Below are 21,046 nucleotides of genomic sequence, written 5' to 3'. Positions count from 1 at the left end.
TAGAAGTTCCCTATCCTCTCTATGTGAAGATTATTCTAGTAATTTTATATCACTGGATGTGCTTTCGTTACCGGTTTGTCAGAGTTAAAGGGTGTTCAAGATGAAATTTGAGGTTAACAAGAAAATACTCATTGCTTTTGCTGGTTGCCTAGTGCTGCATGTTTCTTAAATTTCCAAACAAACTTTTGTAGGGATGAGGGGAAATGTGTAGAAGGAATTCTGGAAATCTTCGACATGCTCTTGGCAACGACTTCAAGGTTCCGTGAGTTAAAACTCCAACACAAAGAGTATCTCTGTGTCAAGGCCATGGTCCTCCTCAACTCCAGTAAGTAGCCACACAGCTGGGCTGTGTTTTATGGGGGAGAGATGCTGTTTCTAGAACTAGCCTGGTGGGAAGAACAGTATCAAACTTCTTATTTTACTTAAAAAGGGAAAAATGGCTTCCTTTCTGACTTCTCTGTTTCATTTTCTAGGGATTGAAACAGTAGTTAACTTTTGGTAACTTGAATATGAATTATTCACTGGCTGAATTACTGACAGTAATTTAAAAAGTGGCTCAAGCTAGAAAAGAAAAAAAAAAAGAACTTTAAAATACTTACTTTACAGCTTTGTTCATTGTTTATACAGGCATTTTACATGGTTGACCCGCATTACAGATTCATTCATTCATTGATTTCATTTATTCATTTGGTAAAGACATTGAAGATGTAGTCCTGCCTTCCAACAGCTCACAGTCTAGGGAGGGAGAGAGAGAAAACAAATTATGAAAAGCAGTGATCGGTGGTCTAATAGAGTAGGTACAGAGTGCTGTGGGAAACCAGGAGAGACACAGGAGTGGCTGCAGAAGGAAACACGGTTTGAGTGCGTCTTCAGGGACGGGCATACATTGGCGGGACAAGGGAAGCACTAGGAGGAATGAAAGGAGGGCCAGGAGCTGCAGGCTGTGCAGAGGAGCAGAGGGAGGTGCGTATGGTTGTGCAGAGTGGTACCAGAGATTACACTGCACGCCTTGGCCGAGAACTGCCCCTGGGGTGCTGAGCAGCCCTAGAAGAGGTCCAGGCAGGGCAGTATCACGGACAGAGAAGCGTTCTGTAGAGATCACTGTGGCTTCCACGTGGAGGACTGGCTGGAGAGGGGAGAGACAGAGGCAGGGGCCTACACAGAGTCATCAGGGACGATGAGAGCCTGAACGGACTTGTTGTGGAGGGGCCAGGGAGGAAGGGCCTGACTTGAAGGAAACATCGGGGTTCGAAGTGAGAAATGAGAGAGGCACTGAAGGTACATGGGTGTGGTAGTGTTGCTGCTCTTTTCTTATTATATAAGTAAAACCTGGTTCTTGTAAACATTCAAACAAAAGAAAAACATACAAGGAAGAAAAAAATCACCAGGAATCTCCCCCTGCCCCTGGGCAAGATAACCACCATAAGTTTGGAAACCAATCTTTAACAGCTCTCTGTAGATAGATAGATAGATAGGTAGATAGATAGACAGACAGCTCTCGATAGATGTAGGTAGGTACATAGGTAGAGATGGGTAGGTAGATAGGTAGATAGATATACGCACACACACATACATACACAGAGAGGGAGATACCCATGCACACACAGGCTTATATGTATAATTTTACATAAACAGCAGAGCATCTTATGTTAAAAATTATAAAGACTTTGAAAGAGGCCTACTTTCTTCTAATTATTGGCTTGACCCTTCCAGCCCAACACCAACTAGCTAGTCTTAACAACCAGAGGATAGATTTTATACCTTCTTCTATCCTCTAATAATCTTTTAAAATAATACGTCCCCTCCAATATCCACATAGATAAGCTTTTTCCCCCTATTTAAACAAAGTTAGGAGGAACCTGGGTGGCTCAGCTGGTTGAGTGTCCAACTTTTGGTTTCGGCTTGGGTCATGATCCCAAGGTCGTGGGATCGAGCCCCACATGGGGCCCCGTGCTGAGTGTGGAGCCTGCTTGGGGTTCTCTCTCTTTCTCCCTCTGCCCCTGCTCCTCTCCCCAGCTCACACTCTCTCTCTCTCTCTCTCTCTCTCTCTCTCAAATTAAAAACAAAACCAAAAAACCTCACTTTAAAAAATTAGCATAATTTTAAAAGTTGGGATACCTATATATACAAATACTTCTCTGTGTCTTGCGTTTTTACTTTCCAAAATGCTGTGAAATACCTCCAGGTCAGCTAGGAGAGGTCTAACTCATTCTTTGAGTCAGGACATTGTCTGAATTGTTCAACCATTTCTTTGATGGGCCTTTACTTAATTACAGCTTTTTTTTTTTTTTTTTTTTTTTTTTTTGCCATTATAAACATTGCTGCAGTAAATACAGTTGTGCTATTTTGTACACATTTCTAAGTTTTTATGTAGTGTTGACACTTTAGTTTACCACCTACCTGGTGTTTGGCCCAGCTCCTGTCCCTGGTATTGCTTGCTTTGCTTAGCTATTTACTCTCGTTGGCATATTTCTTTCTGAAATAATATGGGTATGCAAGTTTTTGTTGTTGTTGTTTTGTATATGCAAGTTTTAATCCTCCAACTGATGACTTACGGATAACTTCATTTGGGCATCATATGGGGCTTTGCTACCTAGATTTTATCCAATCTTACAACTTCATGCTGGAAACAATGGGAATCTCTGGGATCGTTTGATGCCACTTTATTTTAAATCATCCAAAGCAGCAGTTCCTGAAGCCAAAGCTCAATGCAGACCCTGTGGCCACCTTCTGGGCACCTGCCCACTCCTTCTGTAACCCACACTTTCCTGCGTGTCTAACACCCCCACGTACTGTTGGCCACTGGCACTAGATCTGATGAGAGGGAAAGGGAGACATACAGAGCAGTGCTTCTTGAGCCTTGGCATGGAGCATGGAGATAGAGGGCTGGATCTGGGCAGAGAGAGTCAGTCCTGAGGGAGGGGAAGGGGGGAAATGAAGAAGGAGATACAGAGACCCCGAAGACAACCTTTATGTACTTCCCAGTTGGGTTTCAATCTGGCCCTACCTGCCTAGCAGGGCATTTCCCCTACACCCAGTGCACTCTCCACCCCAGTTCCAGAAAACAGTTTGTGAATAGAAATGGTCAACTGTTGGACGAATGAAAATTGTAGAGAAAGCCAAAGAAGACTCCTAAATGCTCTGGCGCTTCTGGCACCTTCTTGACATTTGTACCATTCACCTTTTACAACATAATACGAGGCTTACATCAGCAATTAAGGTGATGTGTGTATAGAGTACGTCCCACTGAGATCTTTGAAATTGATCGTGGAAGAAAATGGACTTTTCCTGATCTCTTTGAATCCACCTACAGACCTTACCTCACACGTGTGCTGCGATTTCTGTCTTTGTTGCTTGAAAAGTTCATTCCCATCTTGGCACAGGAGGATCATCAAGTGCTAGATTATGGGGCTTCTCTTACTTTTGGAAATAATTTAGAACTCCTTTCTGTGAAGCAAAGTGCTCCTTGCAAAGCCATGTGCTTCTTGTTACACCACTTTGCAGTAGAAAGCCTTCTGTTTGGCAAGGCTTCTTACTGTCAGTTTAGCCTCCGAGACATCATATTGTGTTGTTGTGAAAGCTAGAAGTATCATCTGTGCAAATGGGAAAGACCAAGGCTACAGCGTCCCTCCTGCAGCATCTGACAGAACTGCCATCATAAAATTACAGAGGGTGAGTCAGGCATGTGACGTAATTACCATTCGTGGTGGTAAATTGAGTAGAATTTGTTTACACTCAATCTATATTTAGGAAATCTTCTTTTAACAAAGTTCCTTTCTCACTTGGTAGTCAAAATAGTTGTCAAATGCATTTAGGAAAACAGGATTCTGTTTCTCCTGGGAAATTTCCATTGTCAGGAGAGAGGGGTCTTTTGTGTGCTAGATTTTAAGCATTTGAAGGTATAGGCTTTTGCTGTTGTTGTTTTGATTATTTGTAGCGTTACATTAAAAATAGGGACAGAATCTACTTTCCCACCTTAAATTTTAAAAAAGAAAAAGAAAAACTGGAGAATATACAAAATAGACCTTGGACATTGGACAACAGACCACACAGGACAGTGATCCCCAAGAGAAGGGACACAAATGAAATGAACTCTTGGATCACCCAGTTTACTATCTAGAGCCAACTACCAGGTTCCATAGGGAGAGGTAACCCAAGTAGACACCAGTGGTCTCCCTGCACAGGGAGGACAGAGTCATGAATTTGAGGAGGTCAAGGCAGCTGGGATTTGCAGGGGAGGAGACTACTGGAGAGAAAGAGCTGGGTGCATAGGCGTTGGAGATCTGTAGTGGGTGCCCTTCAAGTTTTCGTCTGAGCATTAACCTCATGCCTATGAGGATACTAACCAAGGACAGGGAAAGAGCCATCAGAAAGGAGCAGACAGAAAATCCCTAGCATTTACACAGGGGCTGGAATAGTTCATGTGCTCACCACCCAGCAGGAAAACACTGTAATATACTGGACACTGATTGGGTGTAGTATCCAAAAAGGTATTGCATTGGTAGTGAGGTGAACTTAGCCCTAGACTTAAAGGCTGCTCTGATCCTACCAAACAAAACTTAAAAGCACGCCTGAAGGATGAAATTTATTGTCAAGTAATGTAACTGCATCACAGAACAAAGTTCAAGAATATTTAAAAGAATCCAGGAATATCCAATACCCAACCAGGTAAAGTTCACAATGTCTTATAACCAGTCAAAAGTTAGCAAGCATGCAAAGAAGCAGAAAACATGACCTATAATAAGGAGAAAAACCAATAAACTGGAAAAGACCCCAAAATGATACAGATGATAGAATTCGTAGGCAAGAACATTAAAACAATAGTTTAGTAACAATAATTACTATAACTATTTTCCAAACGTCTAAGAGGTAGAGGAAAGCATGAGCAGATTTAGAGGAGACATGGAAAATATGAAATACATACAAATTGAATTTCTAAATGTGAAATTTATAGCTATATGGGATTTATATCTGTGCTGGGAAGTGGAAGAGGGACAGTAAAATATCCTGCAGACTGAGAAAGCACTTTGAGACCAAACAAACAATGCAAACCACTCCACACTGTTTATATGGTTTTATTTAAAGATTAAACAAGTTTCTTTCACAATGGTAAATGGGTATATTTGTCAAGAAGACATAAAAATGCTAAACATTTATGCATTAAAAAGAGGATGTCAAAATATCTGAGCAAAATCTGATAGAACAGCAGGGAGAAATGGACAAATCTCTTGTTATAGTTGGAAATTTTAATGTCCCTCTGTTAGTTCTATCAATACAGAACAAGTAGACAGAAAATCAGTAAATATAGACTTGAACAATATCGTTAACCAACTTGACCTATTAGACATGTATAGAACCCTCTGCCCAACAACAGTAGAAAATATGTTCTTTTCAAGTATTCATGAAATATTTACCAGGATAGACCATATTCTGAGTTGATACAAGTCTCAACATGTTAAAAAGGATTTAAGTCATACAAAGGATTTTCTTTGATAGAGTGAAACTAAATTAGAAACCGCTAATAAAAAGGTCTTGGAAAATTTCCAAACATTTGGAAATCAGATAACATACATCTAAATAACCCATGGATCACAGACAAAAATCACAAGCAGTACTAGAAAATATTATGAACTAACTTACAATGAAAATACATTGTAGCAGAATTTGTGGGTTGCAGCTAAAGCCATAGTTTGAGGGAGATTTATAGCACTCAAGACCCATAGTAAAATAAAAGCAAGGTCTCAGATTAATGACCTTAGCTTCCAACCTTAAGCAACTAGGAAAAGCAAAGCAAATGAAACTCCAAGTAAGCCAAAGAAAACAAATGATAAGGATTAGAGTGGAAATCAATGGGACAGAAAAAAGGAAAGCAATCGATATCAAGGAAACCAAAAGCTGATTTTTTTGAGAACAATAAAATTGTTAAGCCTCTAGGCAGACTGATTAGAATAAAGGAAAGAAGGCACAAATTACCAATATCAGGAGTGAGAGAGGTGACATTATTATTCTGCAGATATTAAAAAGAATAATGAGGTCATATTATGAACAACCTTATGCCAATACATTTGAATACTTAGATGAAATGGAAAAATTCCTTAAAAGACAGAAATTACTCAAGAAGAAAATTTAAAATGCTGAGTAGCCATATATTTATTAAGGAAGTTGAATTTGTAGTTAAAAACTTTCCCATAATGAAGACTCCAGGCCCAGATGGCTTTTCTGGGAGAATGCTACCAAACATTTAAGGAATTAATAATCCCAGATTTGTACATACTTTGTTTTTTACTTTTTTAATGTTTAATTTTTTTTTAAATTCCAGTATAGTTAACATACAATATTCTGTTAGTTTCAGGTGTACAATATACTGACTCAGCAATTCTGTACATTACTCAGTGTTCATCACTGAGCACTGAGTGAACAAGTGAGCTGATGACAAGTGAACTCCTTAGTCCCCATCACCTATTCCTCCACTCACCTCCCCCATGGTAACCATCAGTTTTCTATATTTAAGAGTTGTTTCTTAGTTTCTCTTTTTCCTTTGTTCATTTGTTTTGTTTCTTAAATTCCATATGTAAGTGAAACATATGCTATTCATCTTTCCTGACTGACTTATTTCACTTAGCGTTATATTCTCTAGCTCCATTTATGTTATTGCAAATGGTAAGATTTCATTCTTTCTATGGCTGAGTAATATTCCTGTGTGTGTGTGTGTGTGTGTGTGTGTGTGTGCACGCGCGCACGCGCGCGTGCGTGCTTGCACTTTATCCATTCATCTTTTGATGGACACATGGGCTTCTTCCATAATTTAGCTATTGTAAATACTGCAATAAACATAGGGGTGCATGTATCCCTTTGAATTAGTATTTTTGTATTCTTTGGGTAAATATTCAGTAGTGCAATTACTGGATCATGGGGTGGTTCTGTTTTTAACTTTTTCAGGAACCTTCCTATTGTTTTCTACAGTGGCTGCACCAGTTTACATTCTCACCAACAATGCCTAAGGGTTCCTTTTTCTTTACATCCTTGCCAGCACCTCTTGTTTCTTGTGTTGTTGATTTTAGCCATTCTGGCAGATGTGAGGTAGTATCTCATTGTAGTTTTGATTTGCATTTGCCTACTGATAAGTGATGATGAGCATCTTTTCACAGTGTCTGTTGTCCATCTATATGTCTTCTTTGGAAAAAATTCTGCTCATGTCTTCTGCCCATTTTTAAATTGGAATGTTTGGTTTTTGCTGTTGAGTTGTATAAGTTCTTTATAGATTTTGGATATTAACCCTTTGCTGGGTATGTCGTTTGCAAATATCTTCTCTCATTCAATAGGTTGCCTTTTTAGTTTTGTTGATTATTTCCTTTGCTGTCAGAGGTTTTTATTTTGATGTAGTCCCAATAGTTTACTTTTACTTTTGTTTCCATTGCTTCAGGAGACATATCTAGAAGGATGTTGCTACAGCCAATTTTAGAAAAATTACTGCCTGTGCTCTCTTCTAGGATTTTTATGGTTTCGTGTCTCACATTTAGGCCTTTAATCCATTTTGAGTTTATTTTTGTGTATGGTATAAGAAAATGGTCCAGTTTCATTCTTTTCCATGTAGTTGTCCAGTTTTCCCAACACTATTTATTGAAGAGAGTATCTTTTTCCCATTGTACATTCATTGTTCCTTTGTCAAAGATTAATTGACCATTTAACTGTGGATTTATTTCTGGGTTTTCTATTCTGTTCCATTGATCTATGTGTCTCTTTTTGTGCTAGTACCATACTGTTTTTGATTATTACAAATTTGTAATATAATGTAAAGTCTGGGATTGTGATACCTCTAGTTTTGTTCTTCTTTTTCTTTGTTTTTAATTTAAAAAAATTTTAATGTTTATTCACTTTTGAGAGACAGAGCATGAGCAGGGGAGGGGCAGTGAGAGAGAGAGAGAGAGAGAGGGAGAGAGGGAGACACAGAATCTAAAGCAGGCTCCAGGCTCTGAGCTGTCAGCACAGAGCCTGACGCGGGGCTCGAACCCACAGACTGCGAGATCATGACCCAAGCTGAAGTCGGACACTCAACCGACTGAGCCACCCAGGCGCCCCTTGTTCTTCTTTTTCAAGATTGCTTTGGCAGGGCACCTGGGTGGCTCAGTTGGTAAGATCCGGCTTTGGCTTAGGTTGGAAAGATAACATGCTAATTGATGTAGACAATCCCAAGGGGTCTACAAAAAAAATGGGTTTATTAAGGTTGTAGGATAAAAGGATAATATATATAAATCAATTGTATTTCTACATAGTAGCAATTAAATGATAATTGAAATTAAAATCAATATTATTTATATAGCATTATAAATTATTAAACTTAGGGATAAATTTGACAGAAGGTTTGAGACTGAAAACTCAAAACATTTCTGAGAGAAATTAAATAAATTGTAAATAAATGGAGAGATATGTTAATGGCCTAGCAGATTCAATATTGTTAAGATGTCAGTGCTCCCCTCAAAATCATCTATAGATTCAATTTGGTCCCAATAAAAATCTCAGCAGGCTTTTTTTGGTAGAAATTGACAAACAGATTCTTAAATTTGTAGGGAAATGTAATGAACTTAGAACAGACAAAAGAACTTTGAAAAAGAACTAAGTTGGAAGACTCATACTACTGGACTTCGAGATTTATTCTAAAGCCACAGGAATGAAAACAACATGTACTGACATCAAAATAGATCACTGAAACAGAATAGAGTCCAGAAATAGACCTATACAACAAGCAATTTTTAAAAAAAAAAATTTTTTTTTTTTCAACGTTTATTTTTGGGACAGAGAGAGACAGAGCATGAACGGGGGAGGGGCAGAGAGAGAGGGAGACACAGAATCGGAAACAGGCTCCAGGCTCTGAGCCATCAGCCCAGAGCCCGACGCGGGGCTCGAACTCACGGACCGAGAGATCGTGACCTGGCTGAAGTCGGACGCTTAACCGACTGCGCCACCCAGGCGCCCCAACAAGCAATTTTTAACAAAGGTGTCAAGGTAAATAGGGAAAGAATGATCTTCCCACTAGATGGTGCTTGAACTAAAATAGGCAAATTTTGAATGGATACCTCATCGAAGAAGATATGCTGCTGGCAAATAATTACATGCAATGGTGCTAAAATTATTCATCAGAGAAATCTAAATTAAAACACAATGAGAAACCACTCCATACCCAATAGATTGGCTAAAATTAAAGAGACTGACCATATCAAGGGTTTGTGAGAATGTGGAATAAGAACTCTCACTGCACTACTGGGGAGGATATAAATTGGTATAACTACTTTTATTTACTTATTTTGGTGCAGCTACTCTTGAAACCTGATTGGCATTTTCTTAAATAGTTAAGCATACATGTACCAGGTTACCCATTCATCCCACTTCTTGGTATTTACCGAAGAGAGATGAAAGCATATGTTCATACAAAAACTTGTATGCAAATGTTTATAGCAACTTTATTTGTAATAACGCTAAACAGGTAACAACCCAAATGACCACCAACAGATGAAAGGATAAACAAATGTAATATATCCATAGAGTAGAATACTGCTCAGCAGTAAAAAGCATTGAACTACTGATAGATATATGCAGCATTATGAACCTTAAAATAATGGTGCTGAATGAAAGAAGATAGACAAAAAAGCATACATACTAGAAGACCTCATTTACATAAATTTCAGAAAAAGCAAGCTAATCTATAGTAGCAACAGATCTGTAGTTGCCGGGGGATGGGATGGGGGTTGGGGAAGGTGGAGGGATAGATTACTTAGGGACACGAGGGAACTTTTGAGGGTGATGAATGTGTTCATTATCTTGATTGTGGATTATGCTTTTAATGGTGTGTGTATGTGTGTGTGTATGTATACATATATATATGTACATATGTCAAGACTAATCAAATTGTACACAGTAAGTATGTGCAGGTTATTGCATATCAGTTATACTTCAACAAATCTGTAAACAATGTAATTAAAACAGAAAAAGAAAGACGAAGAGGGCAAAAATTGTAGCCTGAATGGAAAAGACATACTGCGCAGCAGTGACTGTATCCAGTACAGGAGGGAGACCCTGGGGATGAGGGTCAGGAAAAGAGAAATGGAGTAGGTTTCTTAAAGTCCAAAGGCTGGGGATGTTCTCTGTCCCGTATTGGGAGAGCAGAGTCTCTGAGGGCTGCTACTTGTTGCTGTCAGCTTCCCTGGTGTGCCAGGTAAGCATTGGGCTGTCTGGAGGTAGTCTCCTGCGTAAGTGATGAGCTCAAGTTGGGATGACATCATTCAGTCAGGTCTGAATTGGTATCAGCATGCTAGGTGGCCAGGTCAGGGTTTATTAGTAGTCATATGTATGTATACGTATGTATGTGTTTATATCTGACTTTTTTACAGCCAAGATAGTGTTTTTAACGGAACTATGAGGTATAATTAATATACAATAAACTGTACCTGTTTAAAGCATACAATTTTATGCATTTGGGCAATCATATACGCCCCTGAAAGCGTCACCACAGTTAAGATAGTGAACATATCTATTACACTCAGACGTTTCCTTGTGCCCCTTCCTAATTTCCCCCTTCTTCATTTCTTCCCCCTGTCCAATCCCATGCAACCCCCCAATATAATTTCTGTCACTATAAAACATAGTCAACATAAAATGGCACAGATTAGTTTGCATTTTATAAAATTTTATATAAAATGTATTTGGGGGTGACCAACTATTTAGATTTACCTGAGACTGAGGAGTTTCCTGGGATGCAGGACCCTCAGTCATGCTAACAGGTGTGTAATGGCATATATTTGTGGTTTCTTTGGTTTTTTCCTATAACTAATGATGTGAATTTTTTCGTATGCTGCTTTGTGATATCTGTATCTTCTTTGGGGAAGTATTTGTTAAAATAGTCCATTTTTAACAGGGTATTTGTTTTCCTTTTTTTTTTTTTTTGAGGTACAGTTGACATACAATATTAGTCTCAAAATTTTTTTAACACTCAGCTTTGAGAGACAGAGCAGAACTGTGAGTGGGGGAGGGGCAGAGAGAGAGGGAGACACAGAATCTGTAGCAGGCTCCAGGCTCTGAGCCGTCAGCACAGAGCCCCACGCAGGGCTTGAACTCATGAACCGTCAAATCATGACCTGAAGTCGGACACTTAACCGACTGAGCCCCCCAAGTGCCCCTGTATTAGTTTCGGATGTAGGTAGTTATGTTTTATTTATTTATTTATTTATTTAAAAAAAAAAATTTTTTTTTTTTCAACGTTTATTTATTTTTGGGACAGAGAGAGACAGAGCATGAACGGGGGAGGGGCAGAGAGAGAGGGAGACACAGAATCGGAAACAGGCTTCAGGCTCTGAGCCATCAGCCCAGAGCCCGATGCGGGGCTTGAACTCACGGACCGCGAGATCGTGACCTGGCTGAAGTCGGACGCTTAACCGACTGCGCCACCCAGGCGCCCCGGTAGTTATGTTTTAAATAGCTGCATACTTCTGTGTTATTTATCTCTATTTATTTATTTATTTATTTATTTATTTATTTATTTATTTGCTTGCTTACTTACTTTCTGGGTTATTTATCTCTTCTAATAATGGACATAATATAGAATGAATATTAACTTTATTATCCAATTCAATTTCAGTTTAGTAAATGTTTATTTGGTTTCAGGTATGTGCTAATGACTTCTAAATAGTAAAAATGTCAAAGTGAACTAGATACATGCGTTTGGTCTAGAATAACGATATACACTGAAACAGGTAATCGGGGGTCTGGTCCTTGCTAGGCTTTAGTAGCAGAAGGGTATCGTCCTTGCTACAGGGAGAGAGATAGAGAAAGGACATCACCATTTTGATTCCTCTCTCAGCACATCCTCTTACACACAACCTAGGATGTGAGGGGCACTTGGCATAACTTTATTATTCTCAGCCTTTGATGCAGCTTCTGAAACTTGGCTTCTAAAATTTGGAGATCACAGAAAACACTGCATTTAACAGCCTGTTACAATGTTTGCTAAAATGTTTTAGAACTCAAAAGTGTTATACAAGTGTTGTAGTTAACATAACAACATATCCAAATTAAGAGTGGTGGGACCAGCCATCTTGTCATCCAGAAACCTGAAGACTGAATACATTTTCCCCTGGATAGAATCAAGGGTACTGAATGTAGGACATGGAGTCGGATCAGTCTGCAAATAGTCTTTAAAAATATTTAAAATTAGGAAGAGGTCTGTGTTTTTAGATTTTTTTTAATGTTTGTTTTTGAGAGAGAGTGACAGAGCATGAGCAGCGGAGGGGCAGAGAGAGAGGGAGCCTCCGAAGCACGCTCCGGGCTCTGAGCTGTCAGCACAGAGCCCATTGTGGGGCTTGAACCCACAAACCATGAGATCATGACCTGAGCTGAAGTCGAATGCTCAACCGACTGAGCCACCCAGGAGCCCCTGGAAGAGGTCCATTTGTCCAAGCAGTTTTAAGACTTAAAAAGGATGAAACTTTTTGTCAATGAAAGAAATAGAGGGTTAGAACCAGGCAATGCTCTTTGCCATTAAGAAGATGATGGAGACAACAACTCAAGCCCTGGTTCACTCTGAGTTTTGGGGAGAGCTCCCGTGAGGCAGGTGGGTGGAAGGCAGAGGCACAAAAGGATACACAGATGGATGCTGAAGAGGCCAGATGGGGCCTTTTCTATTGACGGACTGTGGGAGCAAAGCATTGTGAACATCAGCCTGCTGGTTTCCTATCACGGGCCTTTCTCAAACACTGGCCTGTTCTCGTGGTGCTGGGGTAGGAGGTGGTGATAAAGGGATGGGTCATGGCTAGAGCTTCCTTACCTTAAAGCAAAGAGGCAAACACCACATATACCTCCCCAAAGCACATTTTTCCTTTGGCTAGTATTCTGGGATTTTTATTAAACACTTAAGATTTTCTGATTTATTTGCCTTCAGTCAAGGAGAGCTTATATCTTCATCCTTTGAACATAGGATGTGGCAGATCTTGGGGAGTCTCCAACCCCCCCCCCCCCCCGCCTTGGTGTACTGCTCAGAATGTCATCAGGTAGGTTAGTGAGAGGAACACACAGCTGTTCCCAGGTGATAAAGAGGAGAGGAGATTATGTCTTTTTTTTTATTTTACTTTCTTTGGTATGTGTGGGGCATGGTGCCAAGATCTTGTCTTCTTTAGTTTCATGTAAAGTAATTGAACTGTGTTCTAAAATGAATCCTGATGTTTTTTAAATACTTTTTTTAAACAATTTTTTTACTAACTGATTTTTTTTACTACTTTTTTTAAAACATTTTTTTTTTTTACTGTTTATTTATTTTTGAGAGAGAGAGAGACACACACACACACACACAGAGTGCGAGCAGGAGAGGGGCAGAGAGAGAGGGAGACCCAGAATCTGAAGCAGGTTCCAGGCTCTGAGCTGTCAGCACAGAGCCCGACGCGGGGCTCGAACCCACGCACTGTGAGATCATGACCTGAGTCAAAGACGCGCAACTGGCTGAGCCACCCAGGCACCCCAACTGATGTTTTTACTTATGGCTGGTAGAAGAGCTTAAGTTTTGTTCCCTGTGTGTCTGGGTGGTGAGCATCCCAGAGGTGAGGGCTTTGTGTCCCGTCTCCTGCCTCTACCACAGCCTGCCAGCTAGCAATGACTCTGTAAGTACACGCTTGATGAGCCCCGGTGTGTGTGAATGCCCAAGTGCAGGCTTGGCACTGCTGACCAACGAGGCAGCAAAATGGGTATTTTTCGGCTAAATTCCTTCCCAGGATGATCTTATATAGGTTAATCTTTCTGCATATAAAAACTTTCCCGTATCTAAAATTGATACAGTCCTCACAAAACCTAACTGACTCCCGTCCCCAAACTCCTTGCTGGTGATGACAGTGATGGCCCGGGAGGAAGCTGCACTGCCCCCACAGCCTCTAGAAGACCCAGGGCTTGCCTTTGGCAACGACTACTCCTTTGTGAAGAGGGATTCACCTACTAGACAATTCACCCATTTAAAGTATACAATTCAGTGGATTTTAGTGTGTCCATAGACTTATGCACCACCCATCATCACAACCAATTTTAGAACATTTTCATCACCCCAAAAGAAGGCCTGTACTCATTAGTCATCCCTCCCTAATTTCTCTTCCACCTTCACTCCTAGGCAGCCACCCCGTGTATAGATATGCCTGTTCTGGACACGTCCTATAAATGGAACCATACAAATTGTGGTCCTTTGTAACTGGCTTCTTTCACTTGGCATAAGGTTTTCAAGGTTCATCCATGTTGTAGCATGAATGAGTCTTTTGTTCTTTTTTATGGCTGAGTAATACTCCATTGTATGGACACACCCCATTTTGTTTATCCATTTATTAATGGGCACTAGATTTGTTTCCACTTTTAGGCTATCATGAGTAATGGTGCTGTGAATACTAAATGGTGCTATGTATACTTAGCTGAGGAGTTATTTTTATTTTTTCACTTTGTCACTTTGGACCAACACACGTCCTTTTAGAATCCTAAAACATATTTCTGACAGCAGAAATCCATGGAGCACACATCCTGTAGAAGAATGGACTGAAGGGTAGTTTAGAGAAAGCACTTGTTAATGCAGCTGGGGTCAATTTTAGGGGAAGTAAGTTTAATGATATTAATAATTTTCTGTGCATATCCCTAAAATATGCATTAACTTGCATTTTATCATTTCAGTTATGATGGTGTGATTGGCTAACCTGATGTAAAAATCTGAACCCATGTACACTCAGCCTAATTCTTCCCTTTATGAGTATTCATTCCATGCCAGTCTTTGCACTAGGTGATGAGGATATAATGATAAGCAGACAGGGTCTGTGCTCTTGAAGTACTTATGTCCAGTGTCTCTGAGGGTGGAAGGGTGGCCATGGGTGTGTATAAGGAAATCCAGGATGTGGGACAACATGCTGCTGTCTGCACTGTCAGAACTTCAGAGGAGAACCAGAGTAGACTTAGGGTGGGATAGTAGGGAGGTCAGGAGAGTATCCAGAAGGACGTTCACAGCCAGGCTGGGATCTAAAGGAGGAGTGGATGTCAATAAGCAAAAGAGGGAGGGTGGAGAGGAGGAGAGGGAGAGCGAGCGAGTTCCTAAGCAGAAAGTTGGGCGTGTTCTTTGCATCACCTGCTCTGGAGTTAAAAGGGTTCAAGGTGAGGTGTGGTGGTGGATGAGGGTGAAAAGAGCAGAGAGTGGCCTGTACCCTTGAAAGCTGCGCCAGATGGTTTGGACTCTGACCCAAGAGCTGGGAAGTCATGAAAGGGAGCCACATGAGCGGGTCTGCATTTTGGTGGCTCGGAAGGGGCACGTTGGGCCAAGGGTGGGACTTGTTTCCCTTGCGGTGTGAGGGCAGGTCACCTGCTGTGGGGTTCAGTCAGAGTTTTGAGGATATGGGGGGATTCAGGAAGCGTCACTGTGGAGAATGAGGTGAGCCTGTGAGTTAGAGAAGCAGTTCTGGGTTACTGTAAAAAGATGAATATTTTAAGCCTACATCATCAGACATTGTGGAGGGACAGGCCCCAGGGGTGTGGTGAAGCATTACACTTGCATAATTGTGGTTCAAGATGTCCCTTGCCTCCACTGAAGTGTGTGGAACTGAGCTACCTTAATTGAACTAAAAATACCAATAAAAAAAGAATGGAAAGTGCCCAAATTCCATGGATGATGGCGTGCTGGTCCTCATTATCCTTCTAGCACACAGCTGGCAGGTCCCTGGTTGGTTCCGCAGAGTCGCCATTTATTCTTACTTTGAACCCGAAAGCCTGGAAGAGAAGCTAATTATTTCCCTGCTCCAGGGATGCAGGAGGCAGGATTGGTGGTGGGGTGTGGGGGCAAGAGGATTTACCTGAGCCGTTATTTTGCAAATGCTGGGAGGCCACAGTATCTCAGATCCTAGAGTCAGAGGGGGATTAAACAACGGGCAGGGTAGGATGAGGTGGGGGGGTGGGGAACAGCCTACTTCGAGGGTGGCTTTGGGGATCTCAGGAGTCATGTGCCTGCAGGCTTTGCCCAATGAGGTGCTCAGGCCGGAAGCACTAGGAAACTGGTCTGGGGTCCAAGAACTAGAGATGGTCTTCCTGCCCCAGCGAGGTGCCACCGGAGGTGTGATGCCAAGGGCCTGGACAGCGGGCCTGCCATGGCTGTCTGCATGTGGTGGACAGGGGAGGCTACGTCGCCATGGTCATTCGTTTATGTTTGTTAAACTCCCCTTAGATGAGGGGGCCTCCTAGGGGCTGAGAGTAGAATTAATCTCACTCTCTGACCCTCTCTGTATGTAGCTGTTACTACAGCTGAGAAACACCATGTAATGGTTCAGGCCACCAGATAGGTTTACTGCTAGGAAAAGCCACGGTTGTGGGCCACGTGGCATTTTGAGAGACCAGTTAGTCTGCCCGCATTCAGCCAGGCTTGGCGACGGGGCTGGCTCTCGGGGGAAGGACACCATGGGCAGGTGAAGATTTTAAGACTTCACTATACGTGCAGATGCCAGAACAGCCCAGATCGATTTGGCCCCCTTTCTGGAGAATGTAGGCATTCTTAGCTGCTGGAGACACGACTTCCATTCCCTCTCCTCAGAGCAATGACTCGTGGCTGTTGTTCTCCGTCCAGGTATGCACCCGTTAGCCGCAGCAAGCCAGGAGGCTGACAGCAGCCGGAAGCTGACTCACTTACTGAACGCCGTGACCGATGCTCTGGTCTGGGTGATTGCCAAGAGCGGGATTCCCTCCCAGCAGCAGCCAGTCCGCCTGGCTAACCTCCTGATGCTCCTTTCTCACGTCAGACACGCCAGGTACAATCCTGGGGTGGGGGTGGGAGGGCAGCTCCACTGAATGTGTGGGGGTGGGGGGGGGGTTGCACGCACGTGCTCTGAGAAGGGTGAAGAGCTTTGAGAAAGCGTTTGCAAGTTTGAGAGTAATAAGGTAGAATTTTTACCTCTAAAGGAAAATAACCCCCTGAAAGGGAATGGTGGTGGTGGTGGGGTCCCTTCATCAGTGCATGAGCCTGTGGCCAAAGATTGGCATAGTGGGCACTGACTAGATGTCATGTGACCCCTTATAGAATATTTATGGTATCCTTCATCTGTTTTTTAGTTGCTGGGGGTTTGGGCTTGTTCATGGAATTCTAAAAAGGGCAGTGTCTCTCCTAACGTGACGTGCCTCCCCTCCCTGCACCACTACTCTGAGGTCATTTTCTTGAGGAGGTTAGATCAACTCCTGAGGCTAGTGATCTGGGGAAGTACTGAAGCAGCAAATGCATTGCTCCTGGGGGAAATACAGGGTTAGGTTCCTGAGAGGCTCTGGTCACAACCTTTTCATCCTCCAATTCATACATAACCTTGGTGTACCTGTGTTTGTGTTTAAAGAGTGGTTCTGTTCTTGTGACAGCATCAGGACATTAAGAATGAGACCAAAGGGAACTGGCGAGGCCAGCAGGTTTAGGAAGGTAGGGCTGTAAGTGGAGTGTATTCAGGGAACACGAATCATGTGTTCTGACGACGAGGAAGTCCCCTGGTGTAGGATGGTAGCTGTGTGCTGGGATAGTGATGCTTAGTGCTAGATGGCTCCCGGGATGAGGGTCACCCTGCCCTGGAGCAGGAAGAGGGGAGATGAGGTTGGAAAGTAATTGCTACCCAAGGAGGACGAAAGTCTAGGGGCTGTGGGGAAGGACAGTACTCACCTCAAGGATTATTACAAGGGGGAGGAAATGAAAACAACCTTTGCCTTGTTTCCTCTTGAATGATTATTTACCACCAGGATCATTTTCAGAACAGGTACCATCCATTCTCATTATTCACAGATTCTGTATTTGCAAAGGTGACTGCGTTTACAAATTTATTTGTAACCCCTGACTCCATACTCTATGCCATTTTTTGTGCTTACTCAAGGACGTGTGCAGAGTGGCAAAAAATTTGACTTGCCCACACTTACATTCCCAACTGAGGTCAAACAAGGTGACACTTGCATTCTTGTTTCGGCCCTCGTACTGTAAAGAAATGTCCTTTACGTGGTCTCTTAAGTGCCATGTTTTTGCACTTTTTTGTGCTTTTTGTTGGGAGATTTCAGTGTCTAAACGTGGCCCCCAAGCACAGTACTGAAGCACTGTCAGTGTTCCTGAGTGCAAGAAGGCTGTGATGTGCCTTATGGAGAGAATACGCGAGTTAGATCAGCTTTTATTCATGCATGAGCTATGGTACCATAGACTGTGAGTTAAATGTTAATGAAGCAACAAGTTATGTTAAACAAGGTGTCTTTAAACACAAACACAGGTACACCTAGGTTATGTATGAATTGGAGGATGAAAATGTTGTGACCAGAGCCTCTGTATTTTCCCCAGGAGCAGTGTATTTGCCGATTCAGTGTTGGTGGCAACTATATAGAACATAACTGGTATGAAAAATGAGGAATGAAAAATGGCACTCCGTGCCAGGTTCTGTCGGGCCACTGCGGGTGGGTGGTGGGACACTGAGGTGCTTGCCCTTCAGTGTAGATGATTGATGGAGCCAGATGGAAGGACCCTACCTAGAGCAAATGGCAAAGGGATTTGGGGTGTGGGGTGGACCGACTTTGTTGGGGAGAGTTGGGGAAGATTTTGAAGTTCCCACGGCTGCCTCACGGGAAGGACTCTCAGCATCTCTTTGTTCCCATAGTAACAAGGGCATGGAACACCTGCTCAACATGAAGTGCAAAAACGTGGTCCCAGTCTACGACCTGCTGCTGGAGATGCTGAATGCCCACACGCTTCGCGGGCACAAGTCCTTGGTCACAGGGTCCGAGTGCAGCCCGGCAGAGGAGAGTAAGAGCAAAGAGGGCTTCCAGAACCTCCAGTCTCCTCAGTGATGCCCATCCTGGGGCGAACAGGCCACAGAGGAGGTCAGAGGCTGAAGTGTGAACCCCAGATGGCACACGGCGAGCTCCATCTGGAAGCGGGCGGGCTTCATCGTCTTTCTCCTGCGTGGTCCCTCGTTGGGTCATGGTAGGCTCAGCCACGTGCCGTCCTTCGCCTGACCTCTCCACTTCCCAGGAGTCAGGCTGAGAAAGCTAGGGAGCATGTGTGAATGCAGAGTTTACCTCTTGCTTGGCCTCATAGAATCTCAGTGTGGTTCCTTTCTTACTTTCCATCTCCCTTCTGTTCCTCTGGGAAACATCCTGAAGGTTTTGGAATGAATGGTGGAAATGTGACGTGGAAGGTTTATAAGGTAGAGAGGGAGAGAATGAGGCACTTTAAAGAAGTGGACTAACCTTTAAAGAAAATTTTTTTTAAATGTTTATTATTTTTTTTTTTGAGAGAGAGAGAGACAGTGAGAGCAGGGGAGGGGCAGAGAGAGGGAGACACAGAATCTGAAGCAGGTTCCAGGCTGTGAGCTGTCAGCACAGAGCCCTACGTGGGGCTGGAACTCACAAACCATGAGATCATGACCTGAGCCGAAGTCGGATGCTTAACCGACTGAGCCACCCAGGTGCCCCAAGAAGTGGACTAACCTTTATTGTGCCACCTAACCTGCCCTTAGATAGGCCTTTGTTTGTCCTCTTCCAGGCCACTTGATTATGGGATTGAAAACCAAACAATGAATGAATGAACTAGTTCCACAAACCTGCCTCACAAATCTGTGAGGACTAAGGCCATGTATCACTATTACCATTGAAGGCCAGAGGGACTGCAGTCTGGGGAGCCGGTGGTCAGGCTGGGAAGTGAGCCACGTTCTCCACCCCTGCGCCCCCTCCCCCCCCTGCACTTGACCTTGCTGCCATCTTCATAGAGGTTCATTCCTCTTGGTTTGCATTCATAGAGCCTGCTAATTATTTGGGGTGCATGTGTGTTTGTGATCACTTTCATGGAGGATTGTAGAGATTTAAATCTAACTGCCCTGGAATTTTCCTTCCTCAAAACTCTCTTGTCCCAGGTGCCCAGTGTGTGCGGGAATGGGTTTCTCTTGTGGGTTTGGGTCACAGCCACAGTGCTTCCCTGGGACATCCACAATTGTCACATCAGCCATCCATAGACAGGGACACGTCAGGCTGTGTGTGCAAGGCATGCTGTTCTGTGGAAAGATGAATGGCTACAGACACACCGGTATGTCGGGTTCATGGCCACAGTGTAGATTTGGTGAGCATTACCACCTGAACAACCCTGGTCTGCAAACTCTACTAAAAAAAAAAAAAAAAAAAAAAAAAAATATATATATATATATATATATATATATATATATATATATATATTTAGGGATATTTATAGCAAGAATTCTTTTACATCCTACGGCTCTTTTGAACTGTTTTCTTATCAGAACATTTCTATGGTGAGTGTGGGGGGGGGACTTCGTAAACTATTAGTTCCTATTTCAAGTGGAACATAAATAGGACGAGGTGATAAAGCACCTCTGAAATTACAATTTTAACTCACTTTTTAACAATGGAAACCTTCAGGAACATGGTGAATGTGTAAAATGAGTTACATCTGTACCTTGAAAGTGAGCAGTTAAATAATGTTTGATTTTTTTGATGATGTTTTAAAAAATTACCTTGTGAGAGGAGATTAAACTCATTCTCTTTTCGAAAATAGGTTTACTTTGCTAGCACACTCTGTATTTACTAAGTCATTAGGAAAATTAAATTCAATGTTGTAAAGGTTGGTTTCTGCTAGGGAGTCCTTGGATAATTCTTAATTTTGGTGCAGTTTTACTGAAAGTTGAGCAGAGCCGTTTCAGAAACACGTGGACACAGACCTAGAGAACACGCCATTGTCTGTAGTCCAAGGTGGCCTGAAATTATTCCTAGTGGCTCAGTGTTGCAGCCTAGGTGAGATTTGGTATAGATCACATGGACTGCCTTTTACAGGAACTGGGGAACCAGTGTCATCCAGAAGGTCAATTTTCTTTCTTTCTGGGCAGCCTAGAACCCTGCACATTGAACAGAAGATAGCAGGATGGGGAAACCGAAGTGGGAGGCAAAGGAGGCAGTCTTGAACAAGTATTTGCTGATGAAGTTCTCTCTCTCTCTTTCTTTTTTCATGTTTGTTTATTTTGTGCGTGCGCATGCGAGAGAGAAAGAG

General features: G+C 42.4%; 1 protein-coding gene across 1 annotated transcript in view; it reads left to right on the top strand.

Moving 5' to 3' along the window:
* The window catches only part of ESR2 (estrogen receptor 2), a 68,267-nt gene extending 48,945 nt beyond the window's left edge, over positions 1-19,322 (top strand). The window contains exons 8-10 of the mRNA XM_045451208.1: positions 192-325; positions 16,610-16,790; positions 18,648-19,322. Of these exons, the coding sequence (XP_045307164.1) occupies positions 192-325; positions 16,610-16,790; positions 18,648-18,837 (505 nt within the window). The 3' untranslated portion in view covers positions 18,838-19,322. The remainder of the gene's footprint in view (positions 1-191; positions 326-16,609; positions 16,791-18,647) is intronic.
* The last annotated feature ends 1,724 nt before the right edge of the window (positions 19,323-21,046 follow it).

The sequence above is a fragment of the Leopardus geoffroyi genome, chromosome B3 (genome assembly GCF_018350155.1).
Source record: "Leopardus geoffroyi isolate Oge1 chromosome B3, O.geoffroyi_Oge1_pat1.0, whole genome shotgun sequence".
In the NCBI taxonomy this organism is placed as follows: Eukaryota; Metazoa; Chordata; class Mammalia; order Carnivora; family Felidae; genus Leopardus; species Leopardus geoffroyi.
This window is presented reverse-complemented; position numbering and strand designations above follow the sequence as displayed.